Source organism: Stylophora pistillata, chromosome 5 (genome assembly GCF_964205215.1).
Source record: "Stylophora pistillata chromosome 5, jaStyPist1.2, whole genome shotgun sequence".
NCBI classification, from domain to species: Eukaryota; Metazoa; Cnidaria; class Anthozoa; order Scleractinia; family Pocilloporidae; genus Stylophora; species Stylophora pistillata.
In genome coordinates, this window is record NC_142523.1 from 21,076,620 (window position 1) to 21,092,855 (window position 16,236).

Here is a 16,236-nt window from a genome sequence, read left to right on the forward strand (position 1 = left end):
CATGAATAAAGTCTTATATGACAAGATTTAGTTATTATTCCTAAATGGATCGGTTATCTGACAACAAGTGATTTGATGTCGTAAATCATTTCTTGATATCGCTAATCTCAAGCACATTTACGTCACTAGGTTTATAACTCTAAAGCACGTCTTTTAAATATCGAAATTTAGGTCAATGCTTTTATAAGTTTGGGTTACTCCTTGCAGATACGGAGACCAATCGCCCCGTTCTATCCCTGCCCATATTTTTCGTATCATATGGATTCTCACGGGACTTGTTGCTGTCTCCATTCTGATTGGTGCGATTGCTTCGTCACTGACATTTGTTACTGTGTATAAACCTGTCACTCTCTATGGAGCAAAGGTGAGTCTAATCTAGCACTGTAAGTGGAGGATTATTCTCATGACATTTCCATTTGATTCGTTGATAATACTGTTGGGACCGACTGGGTCAAAAAAGCAAAAAAAATTGAACAATGGCTTGTAAAAAAGAGATTTGTCGAGTTCCTCAACCTTTCGTCCCCACTAAATTTGATTAGAGTAAAGGCTGGGATATGCTGCTGTTAGGGAAATTTTTACTGGAGTGCCAAAACTATTCTGAAACAATATTGGTTTGTTTTGGTTGGTGTGTGCTCTGCAATTGCTTTTGAAACCGTGGGGCGGCCTACCCTTCTAAGTCAATCATATGTGTAGAAGCTCGCGTTTCTCCGCTGTTAGGACCGATCAGACTTATTTAGTCCGAACACGACGCGTAGAGTGACGTACTCAATCCAAATAAGCTTGAGATAGGTTTCAATGTGTGAAACTAAGAGGAAAAGTCCTTATTTCGAAATATTTTGGTTTTTGTTTTTTCCTTTATATTTATTACTTTTGGTTTTATTTTAGTTTTATTCTCGACTTAAGATCAATTCGTTAGACAGTACAGTTATTTAGCGCCGCGTTTACATGAAATGCGAAGGGTAAGAGTGACCACGTCACCTTGTTTTCCCCGCCATTTTTTCACGCTTGTCGGCTGCACTTTGCCATTTCTGCCTGAAAGTAATCTCTTTCGCGTTTGCCGCATACGTAAGATTTTCTTCATTTGTTTTCTCGCACTAAGTAGGATTTAATTCCCCGAAAAAGGGCACCAAAACTGTTCATTGTAAGTCATACAAGGATGCCTTGAAATCCTTCATGACGAGCGCTCACGCGAAGGTAAAGCAACAAGGCTCACGCTATTTTACTTGAGGCGTGGAAAGGCAAGCTGACGTTTGCGGTTTCACTTAAACGCGGTGTTCAATCTCTCTAATGTATTGAGGAAAAGCGTGGGCACGAACTTTCTCTTTTCTTTTCTTTTTTTTTTTTTTTTCCAGCAGTTTATTTTTTCTTTTAGTAAATTAGAAAAGGACTACTGAGCTGCAGTTATCGGAAGGCTCTTGATGGGGAAATTAATGTGTTCGTGGATTCTTTCTACGTGGAAATTTCCAAAAAGATTTCTTTCACCATGACGGAGCTACAGCAGGAAATTTTAAATGAAAAAGCACGACCAAAATACACAGTTCGAGCTGGTAGGTCTGCAGACAGTTCCAAAAGAGACACAGAGAGAAGTATCATGAGTAGCTGCTCAACACTTTCGAATTGGACCAGTTAGACACAAGCATAGGCAGATTGTCCAACTTGTCTCAAATGGTGGAAGTATGAGGCTGGAGGAGGGTTCACCGCAGGACTTGCAAAAACCCTTCCCGCCTTCATCTTGAGTTTATTCAAAGTATCAGGAAAACTGTTGTTCTCAGACCTTACCTTACGTGGTCATTTATGACGACGATGTAAAATATGGACATTCGTCTTGTTAGGACCAGAAAATAATTATAGGGCTACATTAAAGTAAATTAATGATATTAGAGATAACATGTCATTTTGCGTTAAAATGAGGGCGTACTATTCGTCCCGTATGTTCTAGCCAAAAGATCGGACACGTGATAAAACCAACAAAAAAGAAGCCGCCTAAACGCGTTGTTTACTTTTACAAGTGTAGTTTATGCGATGCAATCTACGTAGGGTGTACGTACCGACACCTCTATCAGCGCGTTGAGGAACACAAAGGATCGTTATCAATCCGAAATCACATTAAAGAGCCACATGGAATAGTCCTAATTGATATATATGGTGATTTTAACATATTGCGAAAGATCCAAAGGAGATTTGGTTGCCTGATCTACGAAATGCTCTTCCTAAAAGAGCTTAAGCCAACCTTGGACAAACAGTATGATTCAATCCGTGCAAATTTGTTTGCATATTTTAGTATTTTATTATTTCAACACTTACATTTTAGCGCTAATATTTATAAATTTTTCGATGGACTTTCGCATGCCCTAATTTGTACGTATAAATGTATATTTCATTCGTTTTTTCCACAACTTTATAGCGATCTCAGTGAGACGGAAAGGTGTTTTTTTTTTGTTTTTTGTTTTTTGTTTTTTTTTTTTTATCGCCAGTATTCATTCTGAAGTGATTATAAGCGTAAAATCTGGAATAAAAGATTAAACCTAGTTTTGGGAACACCCAGCGCGTCTTTCTCCCTCTTTCTTTTTCCTTTTTATTTTTGCTATTATTATTATTTTTTTAATATCATTATTTTATTATTTCTTTTAATTTCAGTTTTCTTGTTTGTGTCTTTTGTAATGGTGACTTGTTTGTTTGTTTTTTTTTTTTTCTTTGATTTTTTGGAAGTGCACGACGTAAAACCAGTGATATATCATTGTGAAGTAAGAAAGTAACGCGAATGCTGGAACTGATCAGTTCAAGAGAAATTCCTACCACTGTTTTTGCCATTCTGTTTCGTCCTACAATTAAAGGGAAATGATCACAGGGCTTGTGGATGATTTACGTCTGCCCTTTAAAGTCAGAAACCTTATTTGAATTCAAAATAAAAATGTCAACCTTTTTTTTTTGCTATCGTAGAACTTAGATCAGAAACACGTCGTTTCAGCAGTATTGCCATATAGATCGTCAAATATGTCAAGGCCGGGGTATGGAGAATGGAGGTACGCTAAGGAGTGCTTGAATTGGTTGTTGTTGTTGTTGTTGTTGTTATTTTATCGTTATCCCTGAAAACTACTCCTAGAGTTAGATTTGAAGAGGAATGACATCTTTGAAACAAAGAGTGCAAAACATTTTCTTAACAGCAACCAAGCCTTTATTAATCCACATAAAGCAAATGTCATGGGAGCCACTTAATCAACTCTAATGAATCTATATCATTAACCGTATTCGTCCTATATCAAAAGATCTAAACTAAACAGGATGCCTCATTGTTTGATTACCAATGGATTATGTTACACAGATAAATGCAAACCTTGTATATTTCAAATCAAATGCTCTTAAAACTGGTTAAACAGCGTTAATGATTCTATACTATTAAGTCTATTAACCTTTGTTAATTACATTACATAGTCACCCTACTTATAATAATAATTATAAAGGGAAATATATCAGGCAGAAATAAGAAAATTGTGTTTTTAATTGATTCAAAGCAAACGCTCTTCGAGCTACTTAAACAGCCTCAATGAATCTAAACCATTTATTTTTGTCGTCTCATGGTAGAATATCGAGATCAAATCGAATGCCTAATTGCTAATGAACACCGCTATGGCTATCCTGTTAAGCCTGTAAAATTACCATAGTAACATTTAGCAGTATCTTATCCATCAATCAATCTAATATAACGCTATACTTCGCTACGCAGATTGTAAACGTGACACTAATATAACGCTACTTCACTGCGTAGGTTGAATGCGTGACACTTATCGCGGTCACCATCAAGGTTCAAGGTCTCTCCCGATGAGTTTAAGGCAGCGGTGTTTGCATAAGGACTATGTTTTCCATGCTCTACAATACTCTCCGCTGACTTAGATGCCAAAGGTCGCTGTCCCACAACTGAATAAAATCCCTGAGACGAATCTGAGTAGATTGGATTAGTTACAATATTTTTTAAGAAAAAAGCACCGCCTTGTTTAGAATTATTTCTATCCTCTCTAATCTCTTTTAGTGCTTTTTTGCATTTTTGGACTTCTGCAGTTATTCGAGTGGACATCTGTAAGTGAAAAATGCGGACGGAATCTCTCATTTCTGCAACCATGGCTTTTTTGTGAGCAAGTTGAGATGAAGATGCTTTTAGTTTTTCAGCTGAAAAAGAAAGGACAGAAAGATAGGGAGCATTTATTTACGATTATCAATGAGCCCAAAAATACAAGTTAGGTCCTACAATGATTTAGGAAAAAAAAAATCGCTGTAATCCATGACCATCAAGGCTTGCCCCACCCCACCCCCCAAAAAAATCGCTTAAGAAGTGGGCTGGAACTGTTTGATGGTAACGTCCTTCTGTCATCTCTATTCCTGCAAAGGAGATGCAGTCAGAAAATGAAGAATTGTAATTGTGACACTTTTATTTGCCCTTTAACTCGTAGAATCTGATCGTTAATTCTCCCCTCTAACTGCTTTTGGTTTGCTTGTAAATTGGTAGTAAGAATTTGGTGTTAGATCAGGTGAACTTATTCCTGATAAGTTTGAGTATTCTCATTACCTGTTTGCTAAATAATGTAAGGATATCATAGGAAGAAGTTACAAGTTCATCACTTCTAGGAGTTAAAGGGTTATAATGGGTAAGAATTCCCATAGCAGCCAAATTTCAAACCGCTGCTATTGCCTAGAAATACATTTAATTCTTAAATTTCATCTGTACTGAATCTTGCCAGATATTCACTCAAGACAAAAAAATGTTATTCGTCCTACCTCTCCTTTGGTGTGGAATGAAAATCAGATAGTGATAAGTAATGCCAGCAATGACGGCAAATCCTAGCATTCCACATAAGGAAGCCAAGGCTATGAGGAACATTTCAGACGAGCCGTCGAACAAGTCTGTACTTAGTTCTACAGATTCATCTGGAGGAGCAGGCTTTAAAAGGCGAAAATAAAAAAGCATAGAAAAAATGAAGATTATAAAATAAAAATAACAACGACAAGAAAGCTATTTCTAGTAAGCCATTATTTATCGCCTTTAGGGAGCTGGAGGATTTGAGGAGGATCACATGGTTTTCTGGGGGAAAATAGTTTAGTTTTCGCTAACAGTCATCGGCTACTATAGAGCCTATAGCTAAGATAAGTTAAATTTTATCGTGACACAAACAGATTATTACTCTTCTCCACCACCCACCCCCTCGCCCCACCGTCCCTGGTTATTAATAGCGACTGTTTCCAAGATCTTAAAAAATTTTAAGTGCAGCATTGATATAAGAGCTTAGCGATGGAAGAGTGTTGGCTTCAGACGAGTAGTGAAAACACAAGGCTTTCGTCAGCACCACTTGCTCTCCCCCTGGTTTTTCACTGATAACAAGAGCATCAAATAAAAATCCAATTTACAGAGTCAGTATCAAGCAGGCTGTCCCTATATTTTTAAAAATTAATCTCACTCACATCAAGCGTCTTTGTCGAGTTGGGTATCATGTGAAATATATAACTCTTGTGCTGGTTGATGTAATCCCGACATCTCTGTTCCACATTCACTGCTACTCCCGAGAGAACAACTCCATAACCGAATGGCCTGTCCAAAATCTCCTTTACATATATTTTGTCGTTGAAAAGCTCGTCCTTGTGTTCTGCAGCAACGTAGGTGTCTATAAGAGCACCCTCGATTTCTCCATTCTCGAGCGCTGTTCGGATTTGTTCTAAATTTTTGTAGTTATTTTCTGTGGATAAGCAATGATATAACTATTACTAGCATCCGCTCGGCCTCTTTTCAAATTATAACCCGAAGAACTAAAAACAGGCTATTGCAACCTTTAACTAAGTCTCGAAGGGGAGCGCGGATTACTAAATTTTGTTTTCTTTTGTTTTGTGATTGGTCATTGAGGATAACGCGTTCCATCATCTCAGCCGAGCAGATGTAAAACTAAGGCGAATTGTTACTTTTTTGTTTGTTTCTGTTTTGTTTTTGTTTTGTTTTCTCTCTTGTACTTTCACCTTTCTAACGTGCGTGCAAGTTGTCTTTCTCGAAAAGGCTTTGAGCCCCATACAGATAAACACCTAAATTATCTTAATGATCTGTGGGGATTCACATTTTTACCTTCGTTTACCCTTGCATTCTTCAGGATGCCGATTCGATGTTCTGTGGAGTTCTGAATTGCTCCAACCTGAGAAAGATCAGTTAAATTCTATCGCGACACAAACAAATTACTCCTCTACCTTCCCCCCCGTCTCCTCTCCCTCCCCCCCACCCCCGTCCCTTGCTATAAATAACGACTGTTCCTAAGTTTTAAATATTTTAAGTCCAGTATTGATATAACAATTTAGCGATGGAAGAATGTTGGCTTCAGATGAGTTGTGAAAAATAGAAAAGAAATATAAACAGAAAAGTAGCTCAATGTTTCAAAAAGGTTCTGACGTTCGCGTTCGTCTCAGGAATTTTTACACTGCAGCTGGAGCTATTTCTGTACCGAGATCATTAGCTATACAATAGCTACATCTTGTTATGCAACTCGTGTATAAGCAGCGTAAGGTCTCAAGTGGTTGGTAAAAAAGATGAGCAAAACCTTTTAGCCTGCTGTCTAGCGTGTACAGGAAAACTGTTATGGCTTTGCTATCGAAACTTACCTTTGAGCCATACAATATTACTGGGTATTTGACGGTGACGGAAGTCAGCGCCGACGCAATTGCACCAACAAGAATTGAGATGATAACGAGTCCTGTGAGGGTCCATGCGATTCCAAACATACGGGCAGGAACAGAACGGGGTGAGCGGTCTCCATAACTGAGAAAATGAAAACAAACAAACAGACCATCAGACGGACAGACAGACAAACAGACGAACCAATCAACGGACAGACAGTCAGACATAAAAATTATCGATAGTCAGACAGGCAGGCAGCCAAAAGGACAGAAAAATAGATCGAAGGAAAGACAAGCAAGACAGAAAAGCAGAAACACGAACCATGGAAGTAGAAATATTGTAGCTTTTAAAGTGGCAGTTAAGCGAGGAAAAGGGAAGGGGAGAAGCTTGAAACAGAAAATATAAATTCCTACAAAGTATTCATCAAATTTGAGTCCAAGAATGTAAATGTGAGTTACACAACAAAACTTTGATTTCGCTCATGGCCTCTAACTCGCCCTCCACAATAAAGAGTAACTAGCATCTATTTTCTCATTACAGTATCACCCCAGAGTGACGCACTTAGGTCACGAGCATAAGGAAAATGAACAGCCACTAAAGACAGTTTTGTGATTAATTAAATTCTCCCTGTTTGTAGCCTAGGAAACGGATGGAAAACAGTATGGATAATATGTATACTGATGTTACGGTGTAAAGGGTTAACATTGTTAACGCCGTTAAAGCAAAATAACTTCAAGCTTGAACTTTGATTCTCCTCCGCAGCCTTTGTTTATAAGCGTAATGCAACATGTTAGAGAGAAGGCTTGGGGTTACGGTAACAATAAAGGCCGATAAGGAGAAAACCGATGAGGGATTCGGCCCCAGTAAGAGTCTGCTTACCCAACGGTCGTCATGGAGATAAATGACCACCAGAATCCCTCACCTACACCTTTTGGAAAACTGGTTGGAAATTCTCCCGGGTTGTTCTTGGTATCCTGTATGATTAGATAGGAAACCATGACGAGAGAAACTAGCTTCCGATCTTTCAACCTCAATTATATAGTGTATTACAATCTGCAATTTACTTTAGTTATATGGTATAGAGCACAGTTTTTAATTAATACAAAACGAACATGTGTTGCACTTACAGGGGGGAATTCTTAACCAGGTTTTAGGAGTTCATAGCATATGTTTTGTTTTAGATCTTTCAACCCTCTACATGTCTGTCTCGCGTACTTAGACACCAGTCCGCATTTATCGTGCAGGAAGCGACGTTTTACAGCCAGTCAACTAGAAATTAGCTTCATGATAATGTTGTATATGTTTATGGTAATACAAATGTATATCTATTTTCTTGCATAGTCATGTACTTCTTATTTCTTTGATTATTTACTCGCTTATATTATATAATACGCATGTAATTATTTTGCAGTAAACCGCCATTTAGTCTATCATCATGATTGCTCTATATTTGACATGCACGAGGGTGTGCCCTTAAATCTACTCCTGAAAAGTATTTTGCGATCGACAAAATAACAGCGAAATACTGTACACTCACCAAAAGCCAAATAATAAAACCGGAAATAAACGACATACATGCTGACAGTATCACCAATGGAAAGCAAGAAAACACAGCGTTTATCATGTTCGTTGCAGCCGCTCCCGGAATCCTCTTCGCAGCTACAAAAGCCAATCCTGGGGACTCCACAAGGTTAACATAAGCGTGAACCCCCCCAAATCTTGTAACGTATTTGTTGCCATAGATTGGGAAACTTATCTGTGGAACGTCATGGATGTCACCAAGAACGTCTACAAGGCTTTCCTTGGCGGATGGCTGTTTATTTCCGTTTGAAGTTATGTCGATTTCAGTGGAACCGTATGCAAGACATTCTCCGCAAGCTGTATAAATCATATCTGTGACAATGTGGCTAAAAATGCCATCCATTGTGTTGTCTTCTTGATTCACTTTTAAATACGGTGGAGTTGACCAATAGTTTGTGTAAATGATCTTTGGGCAGCGACAGGTCTCTTAAGAGTAGACAAAAACAAGGAAGATTCATATAAACCATAATGTTATTCCCTAGTCAATAGTAGTCATGATACTCTATGGACCCCTCTTTAAACTATGTCAGACCACTAACCATTCCCTCTAAAAACCATGTGATTTCCCAAATCTTCCAACCTCCCCTCCTACCCTTTCCCCTCCTGATCCCCTAGTAATGACATGTCTTGATAGGGAGGACTGGGTCCAAAAATCTTTAATTCAGAGAGCATAGCTTTTCAGCTATTCGCTCAGACGAAGGGCTAACGCTTGAAACGTTGGTTTAGAAACTTTTAACGGCGGCCAATTTACATTATAAACTCAGCTGATGAAAAATTATCTTCTTCTTCCACCACAGTTTCTTGTTGGACAACAACGAAGAGGAGGAAAATGTGATGATAGCAATGGTGACGATGATGTTGATGATGATGAGGAAAAAGAAGATTAAGAAAAACCAAATGAACATTGTCAAACAATGCTCTGCGGCTAGCGATTGCGTTGCAAAGCCATTCTAAATTATTCTCATGCATACTTACCACCATATTCATATTCACTATACGGTCCCAGGCCTTTCTGCGTAAAGGCCGCCACTCTGATTGCATAAACCGAGTAGGTTTGAACAGTGAGTACTATCCAGAGATCATTTGACTTCGCCACAGCTGTCTCCTCCACTGAATGAACTACATTTACTTCGGCTGTCTTAACCCTTCGGTACTTTATGGAATATCCCATCAACAGACCATTGACGTGACTAAAAGGCACTTCATTCCAGGTGACGTTGATGGATTCTGCTGCTTTTAATTTCTCAGCCGTCACGTTTTGCGGAGGCTTACTGGGTACTAGAGGCAAGGCAAAAGTAAACTAGGTTAATTAAATCACTTGATGGATTTCTCTGTAAAGAAAATAAAAAGATAAATGATGGGCAGTAGATGAATGAAAAGCCCGTTGTGGAGTTTTCTCTCAACATATTGAATGAAAGGGTACAGTTATGAACTAATGATTTTCTCAGCAACTTAGGTGATCATTGCTAGCCGACTGGATGTCGGCTGTCAGATAAATCCCATATTGACCAGGTCACATGACTTCTTTGTCTTTCAGTGTCATGAAAAATTCCAATGTTGGTCAGAGCGTTTTTGAGGGCTGCCGATAGTTTGAAAGTAGATTCAAACCTTAAACATTTTTAACGAAACAGTCGACAACTCACCATCACCAAATGTGGTAGCAGAGTGAGACACATTTTTTCCACACCCTTTAGAAGTCCTTGCGCAGATCACAACCTGGTATGGAGTGAAATATTCCAGATCACTTAAAACTGTCTCGTCTTTGTCGGAATCAACTATCTTATTTTTCCATTCCGGTGTATCGTCATCCTTGGCATATCTAACTTCGTATCCCACAAGTATCCCGTGTATGAAAGCTGGGTTGATTGGTCTCCAGGACACATTGATTGTACTTGAACTTGTGGATTTGACAACACTGTCAGGTGGCGGCTCACTCGGCACTATGAAAGAAAAGAAACATGATAAATTAGTAAAAACTCCACCTTAAGAGAAAAAAATCTGATTAAATAAATACCTACAAATTAGAGACTCAGATCTTATAGTCTCTGGGCGATATTGTAACCATTCATAAAAAAAATTAATCGAGGAAACAAATAAGACATCTTAAAATAACATGGTTAGAGTACTAAACTTACCATCCTCTTGAGTTCTAACATTGTGAGCTTCACTTGGTACTCCGTTTCCACTTCTCGTAAAAGCAAAAACGCGGATGGTGTAGTTTTTGAACATTTTCAAACCCTCTAGCACTTTACTATTTTGATGTGGTAGCACTGACTTCGTGGTATCAGTGTGGAATTTTTTATTGACTTCTTTGTACAAGATTACATAGCCCTTTATAGCAGAATGTTCTGCAACGTTTTTCCACGTTAGGTGAATACTTGTCGAAGTGGTACTCTTGGCTACCAGCATTTCAGGGGCTTTTTCTGGGACTTAGAAGCGAAAAGGATAAACTGTCACATTTCACACAGATGCTTGAGATCGGATTGAAATGGCGGACCGCCTTTACAACCCTAATTTAAAGGGTAGCAAATGCGGGTTCCTGATTCCCGTTTCAGGCACGAGCTTTAGGGGATTCAGCGTCACACACACACACACACACACACACACACACATAAATATATATATATATTTTGCAGTTATATATATATATATATATATATATATATATATATATATAAAGTGTGACTTGATTTTCGTAGAACGGTGCTCAATACATAGAAGTAGAGCGAAGTATCTATTGTGGGAGGAAAAAGACAAGTAAACTACAAGTTCATCCCTACAAGCCTGTTTCGTGGTGAAAATCCCCTGAAAATCCCCTGATGAGTGGGCGACCACGAAACAGGCTTGTAGGGATGAACTTGTAGTTTACTTGTCTTTTTCATCCCACAATATATATATATATTGCGCATGCTCGCTGGTTTACTCTAGTTTGAGCACTCTGGCATGGCTTAGACGATACCACAAAGGTTGGGTCGTTTGGGGTGACCTTCTCGGTTCTCCCCCATCCTAGCATTAGCACTGCACTGATGAGGGCCAGAAGGCCGAAACAGTACTGTCTGCAGTTATATATATATATAACATTTATATGCATTTTTTGTGTGTGTTTTTTTTATGTTTTTTGTTTGTTTTTTTTTTGTTTTTTTTCTTAACAGCGTTTAAACGTTTCAGGGAAATCTTCCCGTTCTCACGAAATGAAAGAAATATCACGAGTCATGCATATTTCAGGGAGAAATTCCCGCCTCACGACGGTTCATAAACTCACAAGTCACGCTTGCCTTTCTGTAAAATTTACGCGTCACATATCACTTTTAGCCTGACGCCATTGCTACCTTCTGTTCAATGACAAATGACACACGTGACCCAAAACGTGAAAAATCAGAGACTGTCGTCCGTTACACAGAAATATATTTACAAAAACTAAAAAGGTGATATTAAGAATAAAATCACGTCTTAGATAGATGAAGTCACACTCTTGGGAATGTTCTTCTTCTGAGCATTATTCATTCAATATCGCAGACATATATAATCGTTATTGACTTGAGCTGATACAATGTTCGATGCATACCGTTACGGGTTGTGATTTTGAGTAACTCAGCAAATATGTGCCCCAGTTTTCCTTCCTCTATTTCCTCCAGTAGAGAGACAATCTGTAACGAGTCTATGCTCTGGTACGTGACGTTGAAACTTGAGATAACACTTCCTTGCCTACAACAAATTGTTAGAACGACTGACGATATACAAACCAAGACGTTTAAAAAAAAGGGATTCTGAACATTTTAAAAACGAGGAAATGTATATATTATGAGCTGTATTGGTGAGCAGGAAAAGAGACTATAGATTTGATTACAGTCGAACCTGTATCAAGCGGTCACCCACGAGAAATGGCAGGTGGCCGCTTAAGACACGTTGACCGCTTTAAGCAGCTGGTTCTATATATTAGGGTTTTTTTAAAAAACGATAACCAACTCCACCTTATGCCATAATTGACCCCTTAGTACAGAATCTCGCTCGAAAATACCTCTTATTTTGATTTTGGGAGAAAAAAAATGGATAACAAATTGCTCGAAAGATTATTCTTAGTTTATGAGTGTGGTACCGCTTTCAGTCGCTGTTCAACTCTGGTGGAGGACAATAAAAAGACACCCTTGGGATTTAGTAAAGGGTCACTGCGACCACTCAATAGAGGTGACCGGATAACAGAAGTGGCTGCTAAATAGAGGTGAGAATTACAGTGATTAAGGGAGGTAAACTCGGGATTTTAACAACCGAAAGCCTAATTCAGGGTGACTGCTTAACACAGTGCCCCTCATTACGGGTTTGACTATATATTGATTTCTAAATGCTTTGTTGACCAACTGCAAACGTTGGATAACGATATCAACATTTTTATTGATCTAAAAAGGAAAGATTTACCGGAAATTTAGTGCATCAACTGTTACGTTTTCATCTCGTCTGTAGTATAAGTCGTTAACCTTGAAGAGAAAATAAAATAGACACATTTCTCTGAACATCAATGGCCAACAATTTCAAATTCAACTCATTTGGTGAATTAAAAATCTGACGAAAAGAAATTATGGAAAGAATGTACTTACAGCATCTTTTATTCTATCCACAAGTTTTGCGTAGTCTTCACTCCCAAGATCTGCAAGAGAATCTTCCCATTGTTCACCTCTTAACTTAACCTGGTAGTTCACAATTTCGACTGAAAAGAAAAGAAAAGCGAGCAAACGTTTTATTATTATTATTATTATTATTATTATTAATTATTTTATTTTTAATTTTTATCTGTTTCATGGACTACACAATTAATAGATATGTGGCGCTATGGCGGCCGCCATTGTAGACCGGATTGATTGACAGAAACACTCCACACGGGAAGCAATATATTTAGAGGTTATATGCCAGTAAAACAGACGTAAACCTGTTCTATGGAAGGTGAATTTAGCTGAAGAAGGATTCAAAGTCAGCATGACAAGCGACTTCCATTTCTTTCTCGTCACCTCAGTTTGACCTTTTAGCTCCTGGATGCAACATTTAACAGGCTAACAAAAGTAAAAGATGCAAAGAGCTCTTACCTGGACATTTGTTTTGGTTACAGGGTTCAGTTTCAGAGGATAAACCTTCGCATTGGTTTCCACCAAAAGCTGGGCTAGGGTTATCACATGCGCGCCTCCTTGTTCTTGTTCCATTGTTACACGGCTTGTTACAGTTTGGCCATGGTGTCCAGTGACTCCAGTTCCCATGAACTTGTGTTATTAAAGAGAAATAAGGATCTTTATCATTCCATCCATACCCTTCCAATTCCTGAGAACTTCACCAGTAAGGAAGCACGTTTGATAAAGGACTTTAAATGCCTTTGACCCTTTAACCACTAAGAACGACTAGCATCTAATTTATCCTGAGAGTATTAAGGCTGGATCAAACATTTAGGCAATGAGAAGAAAGGAAACGATAACCAAAAATACATGGAAACTTTTCATTCTTAAAACGGTTTCTCCTATCATAATGTCGTAAGGAAATCTCTAAAGAACCTCGCGGGTGAATTGCATACTGATGTTAGGGTTCAAAGTGTTTAAAACTTTTATCACTATGGTCCGTCTTAGGAAATTAAACTTGGATGACTCAGTTCCTGGACAAATTATTGTGCTTTCCATTCGTGGCACTTTATCCATTAAGAGTGACCAGCATATAATATCATTACAGTATCAACCATCGTAGTTCACTTCAAGGACAATAATCATCATCAACCGGAGAAACTCAATTTTTTTTAAGTAATTCTCGTCGTCCATTCCATGCGAACTGCATAGAGAACAGTGTAGAGAACGTGCATTCCTACTGAAGGGCAAAAAGGCTTAGAAATATCGCCAAATTTTTATCAATTTTGCACGTTTTGAAACTTAACTGAATGAACTTTTGCCATCAATAGTTCACCTTTCAACACTGACTAAAGTAACAGCATTGTCGAACGCGATTGAATATCACTTGAGCTTGATCAGACAGTTGACGCGTCACTGTAGAATAAACGTCGATTCTCGCGCATTTTACTGCGCTAACTGTTGTTGTTATTGTCTGTTGTTGCTGCTGTTGTAGTTTTTTAGTGAAAACGTTTAAGTGATGGCTTCTTTTTCACTTGAATTTTTTTTTAATTAGATTAATTGGTAACCGGAATTCGTGTCTCGCAATTCTTTCTGTGATAATTCTTGCGAGTTACTAGTCGGGTTCCCGCTTTTGAATTTTTTTTATTTTGTTTATTATCGAGCTTAACTACGGACGGAATTGGTGTGACTACACCCAGTCATATTGCCATTATTGATAGGATTGCCAAATGGTAATTAACACCAAACTGATACTAGATGATATTGGACTAACTTACCTATCAGGTTCCGACATTTTCTACCAGTATACCCAAAGGCACAGTTGCAAATAAAATTCTTCTGACCATCGTCCCTGGTGCAATTTCCATCGTTTTGACAAGGGTTAGGAAAACAAGGATCGTCTGTGGAGGCATAAAAGACGGCGTTAGTGAAGACAACAAGGCAGGACCAACTGCCTGAATTTTGCGTGGAGAAGTTTTGCAATTCTCTCCAAGCACAAGCTAGATTCAATACAGACTGACATATTCAAAGTGAGCCATGTTGGTAAATGAGATTTTGAGACAACCGTTTTCCTTGTTAAACCAAAATATGGAGATCCTAGACATGGAATTCTTCCAGGAGGACCATATTCTTGCTAATCTTACGTTATACCGTTGACACGTCGCCACTATTATCAACAAACACTAAGCTCTGTTAATCGCGCGAGTCCCAGTGGGATTATACAGATCATGGTGGCAACCGTAACACATCGTACAATTCAACATTACTACACACAAAATCCCAGTTTGAAAGCAGCCCATTTCTGGCTTGATTTTCTCGCTCTAAGTATATCAATTACTGCAAATGTATTTTTTTGGCTAATTTAACGACGATTAGTGTTAAGCTGTTCGAGGGCTGATAGGCTCAAATTTAAGGTTAAATTTTAATCTTTATTCACTTTAGAGCAGTTAATTACAGCTTTCAAACCTGAAATCAGATTTGTTCTTTTAAGAGCATCTAATTCAAATTATGGAAACAAAATATCATACTAGATTTTATTTAAAAACGTTCGACTTGAAATCAGGTTTGACTTAAACCCTTGATTATCTTGACCCAGGCTTGAACAACGTAGCCCTGTTAGATTAGTGGAAGTATTCTTTAAGATAAAATACGTTTCTAGAATACGCATCACCTTTCAGGAAGCTGCAGTCAAACCCAATATACTCCGATGTACATTTGCATGTGTATCCTACTGCGTTTGTCTGCTTCGTACATGTTCCACCATTTTTGCAAGGCTTGTTGTGTGGACCTGAACACGGATCGTCTGTTGAAATATGACACTAGGTTAACTGCACGCACAAAACATACGCTACGGAACTCTCTAACTCAGTCTCCTTATAATGCCTGTTATGTTTGATCTAAACTTGGTATTAGAAAGGAAATTTGCCACCTTTCATGTACGTTTTAAGAAACGAAACCTGATGAAAAAAAGTTAATTATAAGTTAATAATAAGTGGACTGTTTACCTTTCTTAAGATTTGTGAGTGAGTGGTAGGTTAGGTTACATACTGACTGATTACTATCTGATTGACAAACTCGACTAATTGAATGCTTTAAAACATCCACTGGTTTATCGACTTAGCAGTTGCCCTGGTAAGAGAAATTCTATCATAGGAGCCTATATTACCCTCCTTGATGCCACAGTTAAATCAAATATATCCTGAATGGCAGTTTCATTCAAAACCCAGCGGGTTACTATCGGGTTTGTAGACTCCTCCATTGCGACAAGACTTGGTGGAGCACGTATTATCTATAGAAAAAAACTTAGCCTCGAAATGCTCTGATGTAAAAATGTACAGGATTTTATTATCGCATTAGTAATTTCTCATGTGTTTTTCGAATTCATTCCAAACTCAATTAAATAGTCAGACGAGGCTA

The 16,236-nt window shown here is 38.3% G+C and overlaps 1 protein-coding gene across 3 annotated transcripts in view; it reads right to left on the reverse strand.

The window, feature by feature from the left end:
* Nucleotides 1-3,152: 3,152 nt before the first annotated feature.
* Nucleotides 3,153-16,236, reverse strand: part of LOC111347166 (uncharacterized) — a 33,931-nt gene continuing 20,847 nt past the window's right edge. For 2 of the 3 annotated variants that reach the window (XM_088760267.1, XM_088760266.1), the window contains exons 18-33: nt 15,491-15,622; nt 14,598-14,720; nt 13,300-13,470; nt 12,817-12,926; nt 12,638-12,696; nt 11,790-11,929; nt 10,360-10,653; nt 9,868-10,164; nt 9,200-9,502; nt 8,181-8,650; nt 7,523-7,617; nt 6,628-6,784; nt 6,101-6,167; nt 5,452-5,723; nt 4,771-4,933; nt 3,153-4,164 (exon numbers count right to left, since the gene is read on the reverse strand). In XM_088760267.1, the coding sequence (XP_088616393.1) occupies nt 3,740-4,164; nt 4,771-4,933; nt 5,452-5,723; nt 6,101-6,167; nt 6,628-6,784; nt 7,523-7,617; nt 8,181-8,650; nt 9,200-9,502; nt 9,868-10,164; nt 10,360-10,653; nt 11,790-11,929; nt 12,638-12,696; nt 12,817-12,926; nt 13,300-13,470; nt 14,598-14,720; nt 15,491-15,622 (3,278 nt within the window). In that variant the 3' untranslated portion in view covers nt 3,153-3,739. The other variant, XM_088760268.1, reaches the window with a different exon arrangement.